Here is a 23920-nt window from a genome sequence, read left to right as displayed (position 1 = left end):
ACCCATCCCCCAAGAAGCAAAACACATTTACTTTGTTGACAGGAAGTGCAGTGCATGACATGTTTCAATAGAGAAGGTGTCAGCTACTTAGGATAAATGTATCAGACCTGAATTCACCCATGCCTCATGTTGAATTTGATTTCTGCACAGAAACTTCCTACACTAAAGCGGATCCGTTCTGTGTTGCATTTGCCGATGACAATAAGTACTTCTATAAACCACATGTCAAAGATAACAGGCGCTACAGCGAGCAGAGCAAAGCTTATCATTTGACAAACAAGTCTGTGGTAGAAACGTCAGCACCACAAGTCACAAGATTAAGATGAGGGAACACATTCTTTACAAACCACATTTATTCTTTTATCATACAATAAATTTACATGTAAAACAAGTTGATTGTTTAAAATATGTGTTGTGAATTGCTGTGAAATATTAATGCCAACGTTTAAAGACAGGATTAACAGCCATTACTTTGATCTCAAAGCAAACTGCAGACTAATTTGTGATCGACGACTTGACTGCTCCTCGATGTCTACTCAAAGTTCCTTTGGGAGAGGACAGTGCGATAGAGAGAAGTGCCTTTAGCCTGGTAGAAGGTCACAATCATCTTGTTCTTTGTGACTTCTGCGTGGACGAAGCCTCCCAGTGTTGAAGCCTGGCCAGTGAAGAACTTCACAGAACCTTTGGGGTTACGGTTCCAGTGACGGACATCGGGGTCCAGGAAGTTTCCAGCACCGCTCACCACGTAGCCAACACCGGACTCTTCAATGTACTGTATGGAGGATTAGATGGGATTAAAGGCAAAGCATTGTTGCAGATTTACACCAAAAAAAAAAAAAAAAATCATTCAGTGCATGAACCAACCTGCAGATTGTGGTCATGACCGCAGAGGTAAGCAGTGGCCTTGTACTTAATGAGCAGAGGATGAAGCCGATGCAGGAGACACTCTGTGGGCCCGTGTTCAGACACAGACCACACAGGATAGTGTCCGGCCACCAACAGGAAGTCTGCCTTGGACTGAGCCAGTCTCTCCTGCAGCCACGCCAGCTGACGGTTGGCATCCACGGCACGCAGGGGGCCTCTGGGCTTCTCATCCACAAAGTCGTCAGAGTTACCGCACAGCATTATGGTGTCGAGCATGATGATGGTCAGTGTCTTCCCAGTGTTGGGGATGTGGAAGTTCAGCTCGTAGTAGTAAGCGGGGAACTTCCTAAGAAGGTAATGGAGAATGTGACCGTTTCAGAACATTTCAAACACAAACATTTAGAAACATTTTCAACCTGACTGCTATTTCCCCATGTTTGTGTCCAAGTAACTAAAATCGCAGCAATTTCTGAAATTGGCCCAGTGTTAAGTTAGAACAGCAAAAAAGGCTGCAATGCAATCCCTGCAGGCAATTGAGCACAGTCAGTGTACGTCCAATAAAGTGCTTGTTTTTGCCATTTACAGGCTCAGATTGTTCCAAGTGTCACATTATGGAAAGGATTCTTACAGAGACCGACCCATTTTAAAGACTGAAGACATTTGTTTAACCAGATAGACTCCATTTAAATAAATAGTAATTTTATTGTTGTAAAACACTTTATTAAAGTAGACAGCTTGGTTCATTGTTCCACTGTTCAAACAATGACCAACTCTGGTTTGGATGAAATAAACCCTTAATTCACCCAGTTAGATGTAAAAACATGCTGGCTCTAAACCCTTAGATTACTGTTTATTTAAAATGGAGTCTGGTGTGTTTGAGGGCAACGATGGCCAATTCTGGTTTAACAAAAAGGCTCTTGCTCTTTGACAAAAAGGTCTCTTTAGGGATCCTTTCCATGCTGTCCTACACTTGAGTAATCCGAGTCTTCAGTGGCAAAAACAAGCATGAAAACTGACAGTGCATGACCATCAAGTAGCTACATTGGAGCCTATGTCCCTTGCTCAGTACCACAACAAATAAACTTTCACTTACATATAAAACATGGGACAATAGGGTCCAGGTTAAAACAAAAATACCAACGTAACCCTTTAAGTTGGCCCTTACCATCTGTTAGATCTGTGGCTGTAGTCGATCTGGGCTTTGACGTTCCCTGCGTGGTCATGATTGCCAGCAAGCACATACCAGGGGACTTGGAGAGACTTTGCCGTGTACACAGACTCAAAAGTTTCCTGGTAAATTCAGCAGAAAACAGGGTTTTTACTTCCACGATGATGCTTTAAAATCAGTAATTTTTTAAATCATTTTAGAAAATAGTTAACTCAACTGACCTGAAACCGAGGAGAATCCACACTGTCCACACCTTTGTAGTAGAAGTTATCGCCAAGGGCCAGAACAAAGTCAGCTCCCATCTGCTCTGCTATTTTGCTCATTTCTCGAGCAGTAGCCTTCTGCACAGCGGTGACATAGGGGGGATACGGCACTCCACCCCAGTCTCCTACAGCCAGGAATTTGATTGAGGTTCGGTTTGCTGTACAGGAAACAAAACCTTAAATTAAACCTTAAGAGCTGACAGTCTGAGAGGCCTCACACAGATACAAAGACAATGACTTTCAAAGATTATGAGAGCCCATGTGGGGTGATACTTACTGCTGGTTGCCCCCAGGTCCTCAAAGGCAGCAGGATAGCAATAGGCCACAGGAATGGCAGCAATTAAGATGGATATGAGTGTTAGCACCATCTTTAAAGAGAGACAAACACAATCAGACAGTTAGCAGCAGAACTGAACAGCTCAAATGGAGAACAAGACATTTAGCCATAACCAAAAATGAAAGTCAGCACACGAACAACACAGAAACAAACCACAGCTGCAGCTGCAGCAAGCGTGTAAGCCTACGCTTCCTCTTTGCTTCCAACTTCTCTACACAACAACCTGATCTCATGCTTTTATGCCTAAAGATGACTTGTGATTGGCTGCAGCCTGAAGCAGACATGCCCCAGCTGGAGCTAATAGAAGCTAATCAAAGCAGCCATGTCCATGAGGCTGAGAGGGTCAGAGGTCACAGTTTCATGTCTGTCAGAGCATATCATTGCATTGCTGCCTCTTTTAAATAAGACACTCTGCTCACAGTATCTAACATCTCCATCCTCCCCCATCATAAAGAAAACAAAGCTGACAAGAAACACAACTTTCCCAGAGTAGATGTCAGTGTGCAGAGATAAAAATGTCAGACAGTTAAAGATAAAGACAAAACTCACAGCTGATAACTGGTTAGATGTACTCAGGATGACCTGATGGGACACTCTCCGTATTCGCGGCGCACCTCCTGCCGCCTTTTATCAGTATTTGTGGAGGAGAGGCTGCAGGACGACCAGCCCTGAGACACGCCGCAGGGGCATGATCATTGCTCACACCCTGACTCAGTCTTGAGACTGCAGGGTCATCTGTACCACATGTGATCCGCAATGGTTATTATAGCTGGTGTCCAGACTCCACTTTTCCACTTCAGTGTTAATCACTGTTTTCCTTCTTCATTTTATTCTGTCTCCGTGCTTCTATCTTTTAAGATAATTTGGGAATAAGAAGTCTTGCTTGTATTTTGTTTGGTGTTTTTTTTTGTGTGTGTGTGTGTTATTAAACTTGGGTTCTCACTAATTCCTTCTATTCAACTGAAAACAGGACTTACCTTATAATATCTGTTGAACAGCAAGAAGGCCACTGATGGTAAATTATAAACTGTAAATGTGCTTTTTGCAGCCCTACATCGAGCTATCAGTCGAAGACAAATTTTTACATGCATGCACGCCAATGCAGATAACAGCAACGTTCAGAATCTACTCATTTGTTATCTTGCTCACACAGGCAGGCCTGAATAAAGGAGCACTCCTCCTTTTTTTGCACATGAAGTTTATTTAACTTGTTTGAAGAAGAACGACTCAGCCTGTAAATACAGTTGTATATAGTACTGCATCGGGTCAGGTGACCCACAATAAAGGTGATGCATGGGTGGTATTTTGTCTAAATTTTATTTGCGGGCTTGGTTCTGGGTAAAACAAAGAACATGCAGATTGGATATTGGGTGATTAATAATAAAAGTATTAAATAGATTTTAAAAAAACTGAATTAAGTAATTGTTTTATTGTTTTAATCCTCTGACGGCTGGCTTTGTGTGTCAGCTTGGAACATGAGAGATGCTTTAACAACAGGCACGTTAACTGTGGAGATGCACTGCTCAATATTATGAGAATATACAATCTATAAACAATATAGATTTAAATAGGATTTCCATAATGACCTTTGTTTTAAAATATATAATCTTAGTGTCACATGCATGAAATGTACTGAAATTGTCTCTTTACACGTGCTGCCTAACTGACCTATTTAAACAGTGCATGGTTGTTATAGGATTTGCAGTTTCAGGTCAGGCTTCAGATTCTGTGTTCAAAGGTCTGGTCGGATTGCAGAAATACTCGGTCATATGTGCCGGTGGCGGGGCAGGTGCAGTATTGCATGTCGTGGTGCTGGTTCAGTAGCTGGTCTTGTAAATCAGACCCGTGCAGGACTCTGTTGTATCATGTCCTCTGTGGCTTTCAGAAGTTTGAAAAATTAACCCAAATGATGTCATAGTGATGTCATCAGGGTTAGCTCAGAAAGCCTGCATTACAAACTCTTGGTGTGGAGTTTGAAACATGCACTTATTAGGCAGGGAAGTCTACAAGATGCAAGTGGCACTGTGGGAAATGTAGGACCTTATGTTTGTTGAGATCGACTCATACGAGGGAACAAGAGTCAGGATATCTCAGCCTTCTTTTTATGTTAGTATTTAATCTGCAGAAAGGATGTAATTTATAGTATTCATTTGGGTTTGCAAGTTTTAGCTCTACAGTGTAGGTGCATTCACTTTTTTCTACATCTTGAAAGTGGAAGTATTTTATATTTCATGTGTGTGCTTGTGCATTTTCTCTCTGATGAACCTTTGCAATTACAGTTACTGTATTTCTTCACAAGAGTCAGTGAGGCTTCCTCTAATCATTGAAAGCCACATAGCTGTGGATATAGACCAGGGGTGTCCAGACTGTTCTGAAGGGGGGCAACATTAGATAATGTGAAAATGCCTGGGGGCAGTTGATTCTCACATATGGGTTTAAAAAAAAATTACACAGAAATGAGGCAAACACAACTGTTCCATCTGTCAGTAAAAAGCAGCCATCACTGTCAACCTCATGCTTCATTGCTGTGGCCATGTCTGTCACCTAGCAGGAAATGTCTGCTGTTAGGTAACTTCTCATTTGCTTGTTTACCATCTTATGAAAACACATTAGTTCCACCTGTGTAGCTCTTACTTGGTGCATGCCTACAAAGTGACTGATAGTCCTGCCATTGTGAAAGGACAAAATGCAGCGTATTATATATTATAAGGCAGGACATATGTAGTATATTTTAAGAGACAAGCTTTGGGCTGTATAAAATCACTCTGGGGCCATAATGGACTTTGAGCATACCTGATACAGACCATGCATGCTACGTGATGAATGGTTTCTGCATAGGCTGCAGAAACCATTCACTGCACTTGTGGGTATTGCAAAATGTTCCAGCAACACCAATGTGAGGAATACGCTCGGCATTTTTAAGGGAAGCTCAAGTTGCCCTAGTTTTCATAGCTTTGAAGACACAATTCATAATGAACAAATGGTAGCCCAACTCTCACCTGACCTGTGGCATTCAAAATCAGAGCTCCATCCATCCACAGTAACTGAGAAGGTCTAAAAACTCAACTAAAGCAACTTTGTATTGTCGTTGAAAAAGCAAAACTGATGGTAAACTTGACTTCAAAATAAGAGTCATTTATTTTACAAGAAAGAACAAAGCATTTTACATGACAGAAATAAACCTTCAGTTCAGAACTACAAGCAGCTTTAAATGAAAACCACAACACACTGATACAGATCCGGTTGTCTAGATTAAAAAACACAACAACTCCAGAAACATAACATGATGACAAACCAGGTATTTTTACACTCATGTCAACACAGGCATGAAAGACACGCTGCGGTTAAAATAAAACAGGTGGACTTAAATCAAAAGAAAAGCCTGCAACTGTGTCACCCACAACTGTAAAACTAACAAATGAGTTGAAAATAAAAATCCAGTTTCAGAGACAACACAACCACTTTTTTTTTCCTTTTCAGAACCTTTATGCGAGGAGCATGATCATCAAGGGTGGACAGAGTCAAAAGGTGGCATAGTTAGATGTGAAAGGCTGTACACGATGTGATGGTTAGTAATTCATATCGCCGTATCCAGAGTAGGAACTGTCATTTTGTCCTCCAAAGCCCTGGTACCCCTGATACCCCTGCTGGTTCCCCCATGACGACTGGTTTCCCCAGCCTGTAAAGCAAGATCAAATCAGAAGATGTTATTTTATGTATCTGATGCGGACTGGGTCACACTACTTGCACATGATTTCTCATTAAACTTGGTTTGGAGTGTGTCTCTGTTTGGTGGGCCATGACAACAATCAGGAAACCCCACCCCTGGATGTGAACGCACAAAATGGAGGGGTAATGGCTGAGTGGTGAGGGCAAGGTTGTATTGGAACTGAGACGAAGAGACAAGCAGTTTTTTTTGTGATTGCAGGGGTGGATTTTAACTTGCTACAGTTTTACTCACCATAGTTATTATATGTCTGGCCACCTGTCACTGAGCTGGGGTACGCCGTGCTGTACATAGAGTAGTCTCCTCCCTGGCCCTCGTTCTGACCCTGGGTCAGCATCTTCTTCTTCTCATCTCCATACCCGTAGCTGTAGGGGCTCTCCTGGTCGGCGGGAGGAGGCATCGACTGGTAGCTCTCTCCCTTCATGTTGCCTGAATCGGAGCCAGAGATGCGTGGGGAGGCGTAGGTGTTGCTGCCCTCTGGGTAAAAGGTGCCGTAGCCGCTGTTGCCACCTGATCCAGTGGGGCCAGCGCCTTTGGCTGCATTGCCGGCTGCACTGTTACCATACAGTTTATCTAAAAGACAGATGAATCAAGAGCAATGTACAATCAGTTTCAATGTGCGACTGGAGAAGAATCTTGCTGTAATTTTTAGGGATATGAGTGTATTTTGGGGAGTAGCATATACTTACGATAGCCTGCGCCAGTGCCGCTCTCATAACTGTAGTTGGCTTTTAAAATAAAGGAAATAAATCACAATTTAATTGATTTCCTTACATGTATATGAAGCGTATTAAAAGGATCTTATATCGTCTTTGTAAGACCAGGGCGACACCAAGTGAGTGCAAAATTCTTTACTCTTGTTATAGCTGGGTCCTGCAGGAAACTGTTTGCCTCGGCCCCTGCCTCGACCTCTGTGGGGACCCCAGCCCCGAGTCCCGGAGTCTGAGGGAATGCCACGGATAGTGCCAAACCCTGGGATGTGCTGTAGAGCAGGTAACAGCAAAAGATTTTGTGTGAGGACCAAATGCTTTTAAGCAAGAAAGTATGCTGACCCTGATGGTTTGAGGGTTCGAGGTCAGCAGTATTCACTACATAAACCATAGATCACATTATAAACTAGATAAATTACCATGTCGGTGTAAGTGACCTTCTTCTTTAAAGGATTTCTGTTGGCATTTGACACTCCATTGTCATCTGGAAACAGCTTCTCCAGAGCAGCGAGGGCAGCATAGGCCTTTGCTTCCTTCTTATTTGAGCCTCTCCCTTTGAACTTCTGTCCATCAACCTCCACCTGATAGACAGGAAAAAAATAGCTCGTCAGCATTTTACCCTTTTAAAACTTACATGCATTACTGTCAGGAATATTTCTGACTAGTTACATATGTCTGTCTATAGGTTAATTTTGCTGCTCTTCAGTTTTCTGCACATGCGGAAACATATTGCCCACCACCCAGATACCAGTCACCATTGATTAGCTAGCCTTGGCTGCTCTGCACTTTGCACCAGCCGAGTCAGGTGGGAGGTGGCACTTACTGCTAGTAAAGGCATCCCAACCCAACAGTGTTGCTGTGGAAACATTGTGCCTACCCTCCAGTCTCCACCCAAGTCGCCCTGGTGAGTAAGCAGCTCAATATTTAGCCGCATTTAGTGGCTAACATAGTTAACAGTGTCAAAGGGGTTTTGAGGCTCAAAATGTCGCTGATTATTCACAGGGGTTACCAGCGGAGGGTGGCCATCATGTTGCCACAGTGATGTCGACCCACAACCTGGATGGTGTTACCAGCAGTAATCGCAAATGAATGGCAGCGCCAGCTAGCTCCAACCCAACCTGGTTGGTGCACAGTGCAAGGTGGCCAAGACTTACGTTGGCTAACCAGTGGAGGGGTGGGTAGTGAGTAGAATGTTTCCGTACGTTAAAGCAGCTAGCCAGCTGTCTGTCAGCAAAGCCAACAGAAAATTAACAAAAGGCAAAACACTGACATCACAAAACATTAAAATTTCATCACCTCTAAATGGATAGTGCTTTGAAATGTCATGCTAAAGCTCACTTAGTCAATGTAGCGTCAGACTAAAAGGAGAGGCCTCTTGTATTTAATTTTCATGTCATTTTGCATTTTTTCCCCTAATAATTAAAGGGCGTCAGGCTAACAAATGCAAAATTAACCAAAACTGATGTCCCTTAAATCAACATTACACCTGTGACATGGGCTCTGTGTAGATGGGTACCCTACACTGATGCCTGATAGGACTGGACTTGATTTAATTTGTTCACTAAACACTTGAAAGGCAAAGCATATAAAAGAAACACAGAAACCTTTTGATTATCCTATTGGTTTTGTATCATGCAAGTGATACTGCTGACTCACCTCCATGACAAAGCACTTTTCATGGGAGCCCCCCGTCTCTGCAGACAGCTCGTACTTCAGGCTGCGGCGCTTCTCATTCAGCTCCATCACAGGGTTCTTGCCATGTTTGGTCAAGATAGGACCCTGACCGCTCTGTGTATTACAAATAGACAAACAATGGCTGTTAAACACATGATTGCAAACTCTTTACTCAAAAACATCACTTTTTTCTCTCTAAGGAAAACAAATGCTGAGATGACTTAATTGTATGGAAGTTTTAAAAAGAAGGAGGAACTGGGGTACATACATCTTCTGATGTAGTAGAGACCGTGCTAGCAGCTTTCACTAATTCCTGGGTTCCTTCACCATCACCAGTCGACTCTGGTTTAGATTCTGAGCCTGTCGGAAGGCCGAGATCCTGCAGGACCTGTGAATTGCAAAGTCCAAACATTAACAACTCTTTCCTTCATTCACATGCCCGGTGTGAGCTGTAATGGTGAACACAAGCTGTCAAAAATCACAACAGGCAAATGTTCCTTAATCCTAAACTGGGTCATGAAACAATTTAAAAGCCTTAAATATTAGGGTTTAGTTTTTTGAAGAGATGTGTGAAGTATGGGAGCCAATCAGTAAATTACAACAGAAATTCACCAACAGAGAGGTCAGAGACAGGTTTATCATTAACACATCGCTACAGCACAACACTGGATGCCTTGCAGGCTACTTAGGAAACTTGTTTTTATAGTAAAGCAACTCATGGAAACCTCTGTAGATAGAAATACAAGAGTCTTGCCTTGGTGGCTACATTCAGCTTTGAAGCTCGTTTGGAGGGCCCCGTTGCCTCGTAGGTTTTCCCATTTACATCCACGGCCATTGTGAAGACTGGCTCGTGGACTGGACCGGTCTGAGAGGTGAGTCGGTACTCCAGGCCAGGTCTGTACTGGTTCAGACGCATCACGGCATTCATGCTAAAATCATCTGTGACTAAAGAGAAAAGAACAGATGGAGAAAAGGCAGAAAGAGAAATATGAGCCATCACATATGTGTTAACAAACAAATGTGATTAATCCAAAAAAGTTATTTGTCAGAATTTTCTCTCTCTCAAAATTCCTGATCCATTCATTATTCATAGCTGATGCTGGAACAAGGACACGGTGGGACTGGAGCTTACACATAGAGACAGAAAACTGTTCATGCTCACATTCACGCCTACGGGCAAATTAGAGACACCAATTAACCTAACCTGTATGTCTTTTGACTGTGGGAGTAAGCTGAAGAACCCAGAGAGAACCCATGCTGACTCAGGGAGAACTTGTGAACTCTACACTGTTTTTCATTTCACAGTTTAATAAAAAACAACACATGCAGCTGAGAGCTCAGTGTCTCAAGAGAACAGGGGCTGCAACAGGTGTTCAGACCAAACACTTCTGGGGACTCCCTGAGCAGAACTGTTCACTGACGAGCTCCGCTGAGACCGACACACCTTTTAGGGCTTTCTAAAAAAATTTCCACCAGGTGTAAGGCTCGAAGGGATCCTGTGTTTGGTTGTGTGTGTGAGTGTATCATTCTGTCCGCAGCTAATCTCAAATACTACTGGACTAATCAGCTTCATATTTTGTGTGCACTGCATGCTGAAGGATCTCTTTTTGTTGCCGTGATTCAGTTGTTGGAAAACTTGTCTTATCAACTGTTTTATACCATCATTCACTGCTGACTCCTCACTCCTCTCAATTGGCTGGTAGAGGCCGCAAGCTATTTTGAAATTGGCTTGGAAAAAACAACAAACAGCTGTGCGGTGTTCCAGCTGCCATGGCTGTGACCCAGTTTTGTTGTGTCTGCCCCAGTTGTGGTTGCCAGTGCTGCACTGGCTCACCGAACACATATGTCTCGCAAGGTTCCTGTTGTGCTGGGAGAGTTAAAGGGGAACTCTGACCAGTTTTCAAATTCATACATGTTATTCCTATGGTCTAAGACAGTTGAGGTCATACTGTTGACACCAAGGCTGTATACTCACACACTATGTGATTGATGTAATATACTAACAGGACACGGTTACAGGAGACTGTTTTTGGTCACTGTAAAAATACAAATCTATCCTTTAATACTTTAAAACTACAATAATTTGGGGAATTTTTCAACAGAAGCAAAACTAACTGATTATTAGACGATAGCTTCTGAGCTATTTACTTGAGAAATGTACCAAAATATAAAAACCTGCTGCTCTGCCATCATTTCTTTCAGTAATTATATATATTGTACTGCAAATTTATTAGGTACAGATGTACAAGTGCATTAGATTTAGCTAATTGCACATAATTAACCAGCACCTCAGTGCATGCAGATGTGCATATATAGTACAACCTTGATTCCAAAAAAATCGGGACACTGTGTAAACAAATAAAAACAGAATGATTTGCAAATAATTTTCAGCCTATATTTAATTAAATATGGTGCAAAGATAGAGTATTTAATATTTACACTGAAACTTTATTATTTGTAAATACACACTGATTTTGAGTTTGATGCCTGCAACACATTTAAAAAAAGTTGGGACAAGGGCAACAAAAGACTGGAAGAGATGTGGAATACTCTGAAAACAGAAACAACCCTGAACATTCCATGAGTAACATGATTTCACTATCTACAATCCACCAGAAGATCAAGACCAGCTGTTCTACAAAAGCCCTAAAGACTAATCTTAAAATATATACATGAATACAAAAAAGCAGATTATCCGCAGAACTGTCTGCACGGGGGCAAAGCTGAAAACAACCATTTAATGCCTGTGACCTGGGCACTGCTTTAAAAACCAACATGACTGTATATGAGATTTTACTACATGGGCTTAGGAACACTTTGAAAAAAAAACACTGCTGGTAAATACAGCTCATGGCTGCATCCACAAATTTTTGCAAATGAAAGCCAAATATCAACAACACCCAGAAACATGGCCGACTTCTATGCACCTGCGCTCATCTAAGATAGAGTGACACAAAGTGAAAAAGTGTGCTGTGGTCTGAGGAGTCCACATTTCAAATCATTTATGGAAATCATGGATGTCATGTCCTCCGGACTGAAGAGGAAAAGGACCATCCAGACTGTTACCAGCACAAAGTTCAAGAGCCAGCATCTCTGATAGTATGGGGCTGTGTTAATGCTCATGGCATCATGAGTATAATGCTCATCTGTGAAAGCACCATGACTGCTGATAAGTACGCACAGGTTTTAGGGCAATATATGCTGCCATACAGATGTCTTCGCTTATTCCAGCAAGACAATGCCAAGCCACATTCTGCACCTGTTACAACAGTGTGGCTTTGTAATAAGAGAGTTCAGGCACTAGACAGGCCTGTCTGCAGTCCACACCTGACTCCCATTGAAATGCCAAGTACAATGGACTGTTGAACAACTCAAGTCGTTCATTAAGCAAGAATGGGAAAGAATTTCACTTTCAAAACTTCAACAATTAGTGTCCCCAGTTCCTAAACACTTACTTACACTTTGTGAGTGTTGTTAAAGAAAAGGTGATGTACCATAGTGGTAAACGTGGTCCTTCTCCATACCTTTTTGAAACATGCTGCAGGCATCACACTAAGAATGAGTGTATATTTATGAAAAACAATAAACTTTATCAGTTTGAATATTAAATATCTTGTCTGTGAACTGTATCCAACTGAATATATATCAAAAAGGATCTGTAAATCATACAGTCGGTTTTTATTTTCATTTTCCTTTTTTGGAATTGGGGTTGTAAACTAGTACTAACTGTCAAAAATTACATTAAATTAAATAGAAAACAGAAAGAGCTAGATGAAATTACACTTACAGTCAGGGGTTAAAGTTGGCAGGAAATAATCTGCCGCAGTGTTCAGCCACTTTGGATTAATAACTAAATACATCTTATTGGCAGTTTTATATATATCACTATCAAGCAAGTTAATTTTCATATGCTGCAGCAGTGAGTTCCTACCAGTTGATGCCATTAAGATACTCACTCAACAAACCAGATAGTAATGTCACACACATTGCACGTGCAGATGTCGATAAACTTGCGGTCAGCATCTCGCTAGCTACAGAGGAGGAGCAAGTGTGAACAGAGTTGCTGTTTATCTGAAGTGGTGGGGGATTTTTAAAGTCAAAGTTTCAAACCAGGCTCAAGAAATATTTAGTGCAGTAAAGCTATCTGTCTCTTGCTAGCTACTGGTACAGGTGTTTGGCTGCCTCAGTGCTTCAGACCAAAGGGAGGGGGCACTGCTATGGGGGTTCCTGACAGACATTGCAAGCAGTGTTGGCCACTAAGATAGCCTGGGCACAGTAATTACAATCCGGACTGGCTGTGTTGGAATGTCCTACAAGGGCCCTCCTCCCCTGGTCTGTCTGCGCTCGCTGTCAGTGTCTCATCATAGGGAGCATAAAGAGCCCTTAAACTGGGATAAGTATTCCCCAGTTAGAAAGTACATTATTAACATTAATATGCAATTACTTCACTCTCAAAGATAAAGGAAGATAGAAGAAAGAGAGGACAGGAGAGGAAAGATACACATCATTTTCAAGGGTAAGACTGCTTAGATAAACTTGAAGAAATTTTAAAGTCCAGTGTGTAGGATTTAGGGGGATACGTATACGGATAAGTATGTTTTCTTTAGTGTATAATCACCTGAAAATAAAACCTGCTATGTTTTCCTTACCTTAGAATGAGCTGTTCATATCTACATAGGGAGCGGGTCCTCTCCCACCGAGATCACAATGTTGCACCGCCATGCTTCTATAGTAGTCCAGAATGGACAAACCAAACACTGGCTTCTGATAAGGCCAGTCGCCTTTTCGCGTCAGCCACCTTAGTAAGCAGCCCCTCTGTGATGTTCAGAAAACCACAGATCTTTAAGCATGAAACTGCTTTATTCCACGTTTTACTGCTTTAAAACGCAGGATCCGTTTGTTTTTGGAGAGAGAGAGACCCCGGCGGATAATTTGGCTCACGAAAAAAATAAATAAAATAAAATCCTGAACGTTCAGATCTTAAGTTATCACAGAAAAACAGGTGAACACACATTAGCAGGTTATGGGCTAGCGGCCTGTCTGCAATCTGCCAAACAGGGTCAAAGAAACCCCCAATTTGTAACGTGAAACTCAGTTTAAATCACCGAGTCCATTTGTTTTGGAGAGGAAGAGACCTCTGAGGATAATTCGGCTCATGGTAAAAACTGCTTCAACGCCCGGATCAGAAGTAAGGTGAGCACACATAAGTTATCAGAGGAAATAGGTGAGCACGTATTAGCAGGACCTGGGCAAGTGGCCCATCTGCAACATTTCGAGCAGCATCGGAGAAACAGATTTGTAACATTAAACTGATTTAAATCACCGGGTCTGCTTGTTCTTGAGAACACGCTCGCTACAGATAATTCGGCTCCCGGTAAAAACATCCCAAATAATGAACACTGAATGAATCCTACGAGAAATTTTGTCTGGTTGCAGTCTGCAATCCTCACCACTAGATGCCACTAAATCTCCCTAAATTATACACACTGCTCCTTTAAAGCTTGCAGAAGTAATGCCATTCATTTTAAACAGACAGTGGATATGTACATGATGTGTTATTTAAGTTAATCATTGTGAAATGTCTGAATATAAATTAAATAATTGTTGTGTGTTATTCAAAGACTGTGTGAGAACAAATGCAGGCTTAACTGGGTAGTTTGCAGTACCTGGTGAAGTTACTGTAAAGTAATGGACTAACTTGGCCTGGTGCAGGGCAGGCTGTGGTATCCATGGTCACTGGTAGGTTAGGTCAAGGGTAGCAGCCATCAATTTGAATTTAAGCCAATATTGCTCTTTAGTATCACTTGCCAAATTCCAACTTTTTCACTATGGATAAGGCAAAGCAGCCATGATAGCACGACAGCCCCTGTTACATCTGCTAATACATAATAAAATGCAGCCAAGAGCCACAGCAGCCTTAAAGACGGTCAGCTGATCACATTGCCTGTCCACAAAGACAACAATCCACCGGAGCTCACAGTACAAATCAATTCGGGAGTTATTCTGAGGTGCATCATTTTCCACCACTTTACCGCTGCATCGGATCATAGGGTTCCCCACCAGCCAAATCCCACTTTAACCCCTGCTTAGTGTCTTTTAAATAAGCTCGGTAGAACTGACGATATAAAATGGCAGGTGTAGGGATGTAACGGTGACCGGATTCACATTAAACTGCTGTAAATTTGCAGACGTATGTTGTTACCGTTTCAAATTGTCGTTATCATCAAAACCGTGTTTTATTAACGCGCTTAGAAAACTCACGGTAAATGCTGTTGAGCATCGACCAACGTTGGCAACAGTCTCCCAGACGCGGGCGCACAGGCGCAGCATGCAACATGGGCTTGTTCCGCTTTTCCTTTGTTTTCAGATTGGGCGTGCAGCAGGCAAACCCAGTGATGCTACTGGTCCCTTGTCCTCATCTACAGTGACACAGACACTCACGCAAGCATTTTCAAAGACAGGCTATCTTTAATGTTAATGCACATTTGATACGGTTTTATGTTCACATAAGTTACTGAATATGTTAATATTTGAATGTTGATGCAAACAAAAAGTACATAGAACTAACCATACTGATTTTCAATAAAAAACTTAGTGAGATGATTCCAGTGTGTGTTTCAGCACATTTAACATTAGTGTGACAATTTTGCTCACCATAATCATGATATTACCATACCATTTTATCCCTAGTCAGGTTCAAGTTGTGTCATAGAGTTAACGAAAAGACTTAAATAAAATATCCACAGCTCATTTAACAGTAAAAAGGCTCAGCTTATAGCAGGACATCTGATATTCAGTACTGACATGATTTCCTTGGAAAGCGCTTCTGGAACTTGAGAAACTTCCTCTGTTTGCTGTTGAGTTGTGGCTCCTCCCCTTCTTTCTCCACCTCTGTGTAAGGTCTCTTTGATGGTAAGTTGTAGTGTCCAGCAGGTGTTATCTGGGCTGCATCAAATAACAGACACAAGCCTTAGAACAGATCGTTTCATGAACGTTTTTCATTTTAAAAAAAAAAGGGGGAAATGCAGATATCAATAGGTACCTGTGCCATCTCTGCTGCCTCCTGCTGATTTCCGTGGCTTTGTAGGTTTGTAGTCCATCCCCAACACCTTGTGCATTTGTCCAAATGCACACAGCCTCAAGGCAAACTAAAAAAAAAAATCACAGAGCAAGTTAGGTACTATATCCAAAAACGTGTACAGGGTGCATGTATGAGCCACCTCTTCTTACCTGAGCACTCTGGGTGATGTCTTCACGCTGTTGTAGGGTCAGACATGCAGCGGCGTCGACTGTTTCCTTCTCACACGGGTCTTTCATTCCAGGGCCGTCTTTGCACAGATACAGTTAAATTAGTGTATTTATGTTAATCCAAGAGTATAAATATCCATACTAGTTTAACAACTCGATAATGAAAGGTCACCTTGCAAGAGGATTCCAGATGCAATGCACTCCAAAACCCTGCGCAATGACTCGCCTGCTCCCATTGGTCTCTCAGATGTACCAATAGCCTTCTCCACCAGCAGTTCAAGAGGCTGTGTGGAGACAAGAGCACAGAGTATGGACTCAAGATCAAGATCTAAGCTAGGGTCAATCAATCAAAGAGCTACAGAGAAGGTGCCAAAAATAAGCCTGGTCTCAACCATAGACTGTGTGATAAAGATGGAGGACATGACAGCTCCCCAAAAGTGAAGCCACGACGTCTCAATTGCCCTCGCCCCCTCCATGTTAGTGGATGGGACATGGGCATAGCTACACGTCAAATAAATGTCTGTCATTTTAGATAGTTCATGCCACACTGATGTATGTTCAAGTGTTTGTTTTTCTTATAAGTTTGGATAGAACTAGTTATTTGATACTATAAAAATGTTGCTGCTCTCAATTGGTTGGACAGGTGTATGGGTGGGAACTCGATAACATGGAGATCGCTACCACAGACTCTGGCTCCAAATGACATCACAGTGACAGAGGAAGTAAGTAGAGATGCGTTCTCCATCTTTATACTGTTTATGGTTTATACACAACTACATCTTAGCTGCAACAGGTGCAACCGCAGTGTCCTCACCCATCCGGAGAGTGGCGTCCATGTAGGAACGCGGTTACATAGGTCTCTCATGATCCGGATCACAATGACAGCAGAAGTCAGGTTGTTCACTTTGGCCTGGAGACACAAACAAAAGCCAGTTCAGTCAGAGGACGTCACCTCGGCCCTGTGCTCTGAGGTTCCACATAACGACCCCAAAAAACAAAGCACAGACAGATCAGACCACCTGAGCAATCTCCAAATCAACAAAATATATGACACATTTTTTGTCCACGTGCTGTTTGTTGTGGACAAAAGAAAAAGACTTTTCACAAACAGGTGATATAGAGAGAGCTCAGTCTGACAGAGAACATTTTGTAAATTAAATTATATGCTGGTGTCGATTAGGGATGCACTGATTGTAAAATTCTGTGCCGATACAAATACTGAACAATTTGGCCGACAGCTGGTACCAATGTTTTTTGTTGATGTTGTTTATTTTGAAACCTTCATATAAAAAGATAAATTAACTGATTGAAAGTCTTTGAGTCCTTCACTACAATAACAACTGCTTCAAAAGCCTTTTTACAATATATATCATAATTCCCTCTCTAATATCTGTTTTATATTACTGTGAAAACATCAAGAAATTTCTCCTTCAGACAACTGTATTTGTTTTAGTTTAGTTTCAAGCCAAAAACTCTTTTTTCAAAATTTCATTTGAACATTATGATTAAGTTATAATTACCTTCACCTACAGACTCATTTATGCTTGACGCTAGACATGGGAGACAGAGATAGACGAAGCTTTCTTTCCAGACTCTGCGTTCATTTTATCCGTATTGTACACGTTTTCTGAAAACTTATAGATATAGACAAAACGGAGCAGTACCACCGGAGATTGTGGAGGCAGTGTAGCGCAGTTTAAATGAAATACAACTGTAGGAAACAGCGCAGAAATTTAAAAAATGGCAGAACTGACCATGTCTGTTATATAGTGAAAAGAATTCTCCGTCCACATGTCGGGATGTATATAATGGCTACACAGACCACCGCTGTCTACAACACTGCCTCTTTTTGAAGGTACAATATTACGACCACCTCCACCATTGCCTTGTTTCACAACTGAAACTTTTGACTGCCCTCTAGTGCCATCTATTGACTATATCTATGCCATCATTAAAGACACATAAAAGTAAAAAGGCAGTGACGTTTACCTATCTATTTCCGTACATAAAGGGGGTATATATGAGCCTTGATACTCATGTTTACTGAATAGAGCTTGAACCCATCATAATGTAACTCAGTGCAACTTACATTAGCTGTTAGTTTTCGGCCACCAGCAAATAACAGCTAATGTTAACAGGCTCTCCTGCCAGTTTCAGCACAAATTTGTTGTTCACATTGTAGCATTATCGGGGAAAAAATAGGCTGTGTCCCAGATGTGTCAACTTTTACTGTGTGTTTACTGTGTCCTTTCCTCCTAAAGGTGTCCCGGGGAAGAGCTCTGTTCATCCCTAACACGTTTCTATTGTCCCCGGGATGATAGTCTGAAGTCCTGATTTATAGCCTGAGCAAAACTGATGTGACAACAGAAAAACATCAGCCACTGCCATCGGTGAGTATCATCTTATTTGCCAATAGGCTAATGACAGTCAACAAGGCGAAAATCAGCTGTCAATCAGTGCATGCCTTATGTCAATACCAATGATTTAATGAAATGTGTCATTAGTATTGATCAGCAGATCACTCTTCATGAGTTAATAAGTAAAATTTTTCGACACACTTTCTCCTTGCATAAAATATGGAAAACATCAACAACAACTGAGAGCAAATTTTAAAAGTGTTACTGTCACGAAATAGATTATAAAGAGAGACCATTCAAACAGTTCGTACAAATAAGGACGTGAATGCAAACCTGGAACCACTTGGCGTGGCGGAGGGACGCCAAGGCAGTTAGGCATTTCTGCCTGTCCAGAACGTCCGGCGGATCGTTGACTGTTCGCGTTTCTATTGACGAGGTGGGGTAAGAAGAAAAGGTACAGTTTGACCAAGGGGGTCGGCTCTGTCTTGCAGCTTAGGGAGTAGCAGCTTTCCCCAAACCAGCAACAGCAGGGAAAGGGGGTCAGACGTACCTTATGTGTAAATCTTTGGTCCCAGCAAGCATATTATTCACCTGTCAGAGATCCCAGCTAACTTTTCCACAGTGTGTGAAAAGTGGGAGTAAATACTGTCATAAAGACACAGTAGTTTTTACGACAATGCATAGCATGTTTTTTATGTATGGACTACAATAGATACCCCCTTTCCTCAGCCCCTCAGCTTGAGTTTGCTGCTTCCCCCCACTCTTGAGACAGTGTCCAGTTGGTCAAAGGTCCAGCGTTCCTAAAAAAACTTGACAGACTAAAAGGCAATCAATTGCAAATCACAAGCATTGTGAGAATCTTCACGTCTGCCCCACACTGCAGCAAAACTGATGGAGTCCCTAATCTAAAGGTGGCTAAAACAGGACTTATGAAAGATCGGAAACACAAAGGGCCATACCAGCTTAGTGCAAGTTTTAGCTCATTTTCTACACTTCAAATGCAATTCAACTAATTTGTCATCCAAAGTTTAATGCTTCTTTGAGTTGATTTTCATTCTGCGCCACAATGAACGGTTGCATGAGTGATAGGACAGATTAAAACACTGAGAAACAGATGACAGAAGAGTAAAATATGCTTGCAACAGGGCTGCATGATAATAGCCCAAATTATAGAAAATAAGATTATAATTAATAAAACTGAAATACTCTCTCTCAAACTACAAAGTTGAAACAATGTTTGAGCACTGCTTGAACAGAGACAGGCGGAATTTTGTGGTGGTGCGTCAATGCATCTCGCCCATTAAGGGGCTTATATTAGCACATCCACCTGGATGTTATACTTTCATCACTGCCGATCAAAGCTAATCGGAGCTGGAGCCTTAAATACCTGTGACTACCGCAGAGTTATTTGTCCCGGGCGTGAATGTGAAGTGAAACCTTTCCCATTAAATACAAAAGCCAGATGATAGTGGGTGTTAGTGTTATTTTGTCCAGCTGGAAAGAGGCTTTAGCAAACAGTATAAAAATGTATTTTATTTGTACCATTTACTCTTGTCTTATAAGAGTCTACAAACCATTGTGCTTTTGTCAAACACTATTCCTGATAAACACCTGACTGGTCAGGCAGTTTGTTTGTTTGGGAGCACTTGAATTTATGCACCAGTGAAAGACCTTCAAACTGCAACTAATGAAGACTGGATGATTGTAAAAGCTAAAATCGTGATCATAATTATTTTCACAATTTTAAGTTTGCAGCCCCAGTGTGCAGTGTAGTAAATGGACTAAAACTGCACTGAGACTGGTATGGTTCTGCAAGTGGGGATTCAGCACTCCCCTTGACTTTTAAATGAACCCACTAAAACTTTAGACTCCTATGTAAATACAGCTTAAGCTGATCTACATAGAAGCTCTACAAACACTAACAACTAACCAACACATTCATCTATAAACAAACAGTGATTTACTGTATCTACTTATTTCCGGTTGAATTAAAATCCTCCCAAGGGAAGTCACAGAGATATCTTCATTGTCAGTTTTATGTATTTATCAGTTTTGCTGCAGCTGGTGCAAAATGTACATTTTCAGCATCAAGTACATGCAATGCGCGCTTTAACTTGTTATTCTTGAAAAGCCTTCACTTTAAATATGAAAACAATTCAACAAGAATAAACAATGTTGTTTTTATGACTGTGAGATTGTTATCACATGTGCAGAATGTATCAACGACTACACAAGAAATGTAGTGCTGGCAAACGCCAGTTGATCCCAAAACGACGACAGGACTCTAGAGCCAGTGAAGAGCCAATTTTCATTGGTTGTTCACCGCCATCGGTCTGAGAGAGCCACTGTACAAGCTCCACTGAGGGTAAATGAGATGAAGATGGACAACATGTGTGGCGTTTCAGTTGTCAGTGCTGAGTTACAGATCAGTGGAGGAGTACAGTGTCCACATACTAAGAACACACAGATCAGGCCTGCGGGAGCTGATGTTGGTGACTAGACTAACATACGTACCTTCTCCTTCTCCCTCTCCTTTTTCTTCTCCTTCTCCCTCTCCTTTTTCTTCTCCTTCTCCCTCTCCTTTTTCTTCTCCTTCTGCCTCTCCTATTTCTTCTCCTTCTGCCTCTCCTTTTTCTTCTCCATCTGCCTGTCCTTTTTCTCCTCCTGCCTCTCCTTTTTCTTCTCCTTCTGCCTCTCCTTTTTCTTCTCTTTCTGCAGCTTTATTCTCCTGCATTGCCCTGACAAGAGGTGATGTCAGGTGGATAGTGAGAGTCAGAGCTGACTCCTTAGTGGTTGTCACAACAAGGGTTGCATCCCCTGGACATGGGGTCACTGTATACGTTCCAGCTGAACTTGCCTTTAAGAAGAAGAACATAGAAACATCAGGAAAGCAAAGAGAGAGTCATGATATTCAAGAAACAAAGACCTAATTAAAAATCTGTTAAACATTTTTATAGAAAATGGTATAAAACAACTGTAGGTACTCAGTCCTACCTCCAACTGTTCGGATAACTTTTCAGACACTTGATTTAGCAGAGTGATGGTAGGCTTGTTGGAGCAAAGCAGCACCAGCTCCAGCTCCTTGTCACCCTTTAGCAAGAGTCCCTTGGCCACCAGGCCGACTCTCATAACTCCACGCAGGACACGCTCTTTCGAATCACTGCTTTTACTGTCAAGAGAAAAACCAAATGAAACGATTATTTAATCATTGATATAGAGAGGAAAAATGTTGCATTAAAATATTTTAAATGGCAGATAATATACATTTTAAATTATTGGGACAACGGCAACGCAGCATTTACATGTTGCTCACCTCCCTGCCTCTGTTGGTTTTTTGACACCTTTCGCAGTATCCATCTGGTCAGAGACTGTCTTAAGGGCACATTCCACACGAGTGACAATTGTCTGCACTGCCTCCAGCTCCTCTGGTGAAGGATACACATCAGAGTGTTTGGCCATCACATGGCGATCATATGGCCCAGCGTGCACCTTTGGGGCCGCAGTGTCCTTAATTGGGAAATCAGAATAAGCAGGGTTTATATTGGAAAAATGAACAACAAAGTGTAGTTGAGAAAAAACATACCTTTAGTTTATACTGTAATCATATATTAAATTATTTTTGTAACAAATAAATTATGACAAGTATTCATTAAAAGCAGTTCTGGCAGTCCTTGCCCAGTTTGTTGCTACGTAGATGTATTCCAGTGAAAAAGCAATATCATGCAATATGTGAAGTAAAAATAGAATTGGGAAGTATAATATTATTAGTTAGGAAGTGCATATTAAAAACACTTGGGGAAAAAACATGCACCGGATAGAGCTTTCACGCAAGAGGAAGAGCAATCTTTTTTAAGTACAACAGAAACTGGAAAACATTACATGCTCAGTCTTATCGTGGCGTTTTGAAGAAGTGGATTAAATGACTCAAATTAAGAAGACAATGGAGTATCATGTCTGTGCGGGACGATTTATACGAACCTCATGTGGCCGACTGTCCTCAACATGCTCCATAGCAGCAATGTAATCATGATATTGTCTCAGCTCCTCCTCGTAGCACAGGCAGTCATACCAGTAACGGAGTTCCTCATATCTGGAGGGAGGAAATGACAAAATCAGGACAGCTGTGAAGACCAGCTCCAGTGTTCAAGCCTATCCCATCTGACATTGGGCGAGAGGTGGGGTACACCCTGGACAGGTTGCTACAGCTAATACATAGAGACAGACAACCATTCACACTCACATTCACACACCTAGGGGCAATTTAGAGTCACCAATTAACCTAACCTGCGTGTCTGGATTTTGGGAGGAAGCTGGAGTGCCTGGAGAAAACTCACGCTGACAAAAGGAGAACATGCAAACTCTGCACAAAAGGGCTCCCCCACCCTGGGTTCAAACCAGGAACCCTACAACTTCCAATTGCTTTGCCTTTCTCTCAGATCATCACATACTTGATTTAATGTAAAACTCCTTAGCTGGCCAAAAAACTGGAGAAACCCTGCAAAGCTGCGCCTCTCTCCTGGGTGCCAGCTAGTGCAAGATAATCAACATGAATCAATAAATATAGTAGTTCCAGCGCACACCAGGATACTCAGGTTGTCACTTGTTTTATTGTCAGCTTACATTTTAAAGCAGAAGAAGGAGCAACCTAGTTAGCTGGCCATTCACTACATGTTGTGTGTGTAACGTTACCTTTCAAAATCATGCGGGAGGAGACGGTGGCCCTGTTGTATGAGGCTGTCCCAGTACAGCAGCTCCTCATACGCCTGATGCTCATCCCACTGCCCTGCAGCTGCCGCCATGCTGTCACGACTTCCGGGCCGACGCTACCACCTCTTGGAGAAAGAAAAAACCTTCACAAGTCTGTGCACAACTGGTAACGTTGAACACAGTAACGGAGAAAAGTCTGGACACAGTTTACCATTCAAGAAAGCCGGATAGTGTGTCCAAACTTTTGGAGCTCTAACTTGCAGCATACATTCAAGCTAAATGTAATGAATGATATTAACGTTAGCTCAGTAACCCACATCCATGATATACTGTTAGCTAACAAGCTAACGTTCAGAAGAAACTATTCTGACTACAAATGAACAGAGATGCATGTGTAGTTTGGTGCGTCACAGATTAAACGCATGATCTAACACAGCTGTCCAACGACACTGTAATTTATCTTCCCAACCTACTGAACAAAGGTACTGCGACAAACTGTGACAACGCACGTTAGCTAATGTTTATAGCCATGACCGACCCTTGATGCTAGCGAGCTAGCTAACGTTACTCAGCATGCCGCTGCCATTTTTGCCTGTCATCCAATGGAGGTGTCGTTTTTGCACAAAACCGCTTTATTTTGTTGAAGTTTCATAGTGAAGTTAAAGCTTACCTGTAACAATAAGCGGATAAAGGTGTAGACCTTTATAGTGTAATGTAGCTGTCGACCTAAGGGCCGCCTGAAGATGGCTTCCTCTTCTTCTTCTATGGTTTTACTGGAAAACCAACGTTAAATGCCGCCACCTCCTGTGCTGGAGTGTGTAACGTCCATTCTGTTGCTATGGCAACAGCCTGGGTCCCTACTTCC

At 41.9% G+C, this 23920-nt stretch overlaps 2 protein-coding genes across 4 annotated transcripts; both read right to left on the bottom strand.

Annotated features, from left to right (window-relative positions):
* Positions 1-335: 335 nt before the first annotated feature.
* On the bottom strand, positions 336-3296 carry acp5a (acid phosphatase 5a, tartrate resistant). 2 transcript variants are annotated; one of them, XM_078166354.1, is made up of 6 exons: positions 3182-3296; positions 2573-2663; positions 2254-2453; positions 2030-2154; positions 865-1210; positions 336-772 (listed from the first exon to the last, which is right to left on the bottom strand). In XM_078166354.1, exons 2-6 carry the CDS (start codon positions 2661-2663, stop codon positions 533-535), a joined length of 1002 nt encoding a protein of 333 aa, XP_078022480.1. In that variant the 5' UTR covers positions 3182-3296; the 3' UTR covers positions 336-532. The 2 variants fall into 2 exon arrangements, with proteins under 2 accessions (XP_078022480.1, XP_033479426.2); XM_033623535.2 differs by lacking the exon at positions 3182-3296 and adding an exon at positions 2786-2934.
* A 2455-nt stretch (positions 3297-5751) lies between these two features.
* LOC117255293 (interleukin enhancer-binding factor 3-like) lies at positions 5752-23857 on the bottom strand. Of its 2 annotated transcripts, none has more exons than XM_078166351.1 (20): positions 23726-23857; positions 23038-23180; positions 22327-22438; positions 21662-21855; positions 21343-21517; positions 20863-21205; positions 18682-18773; positions 16806-16901; positions 16164-16275; positions 15974-16071; positions 15786-15891; positions 15548-15688; positions 9498-9688; positions 9012-9131; positions 8726-8857; positions 7489-7650; positions 7215-7341; positions 7049-7087; positions 6594-6932; positions 5752-6311 (listed from the first exon to the last, which is right to left on the bottom strand). In XM_078166351.1, exons 2-20 carry the CDS (start codon positions 23145-23147, stop codon positions 6202-6204), a joined length of 2799 nt encoding a protein of 932 aa, XP_078022477.1. In that variant the 5' UTR covers positions 23148-23180; positions 23726-23857; the 3' UTR covers positions 5752-6201. The 2 variants fall into 2 exon arrangements, with proteins under 2 accessions (XP_078022477.1, XP_078022479.1); XM_078166353.1 differs by having other exon boundaries at positions 18682-18775; positions 20871-21205.
* Positions 23858-23920: the final 63 nt, after the last annotated feature.

The sequence above is a fragment of the Epinephelus lanceolatus genome, chromosome 3, assembly GCF_041903045.1.
Source record: "Epinephelus lanceolatus isolate andai-2023 chromosome 3, ASM4190304v1, whole genome shotgun sequence".
Classification (NCBI taxonomy): Eukaryota; Metazoa; Chordata; class Actinopteri; order Perciformes; family Serranidae; genus Epinephelus; species Epinephelus lanceolatus.
The sequence above is the reverse complement of the archived record's forward strand: the minus strand, read 5'-3'. Positions and strand labels throughout refer to the sequence as shown.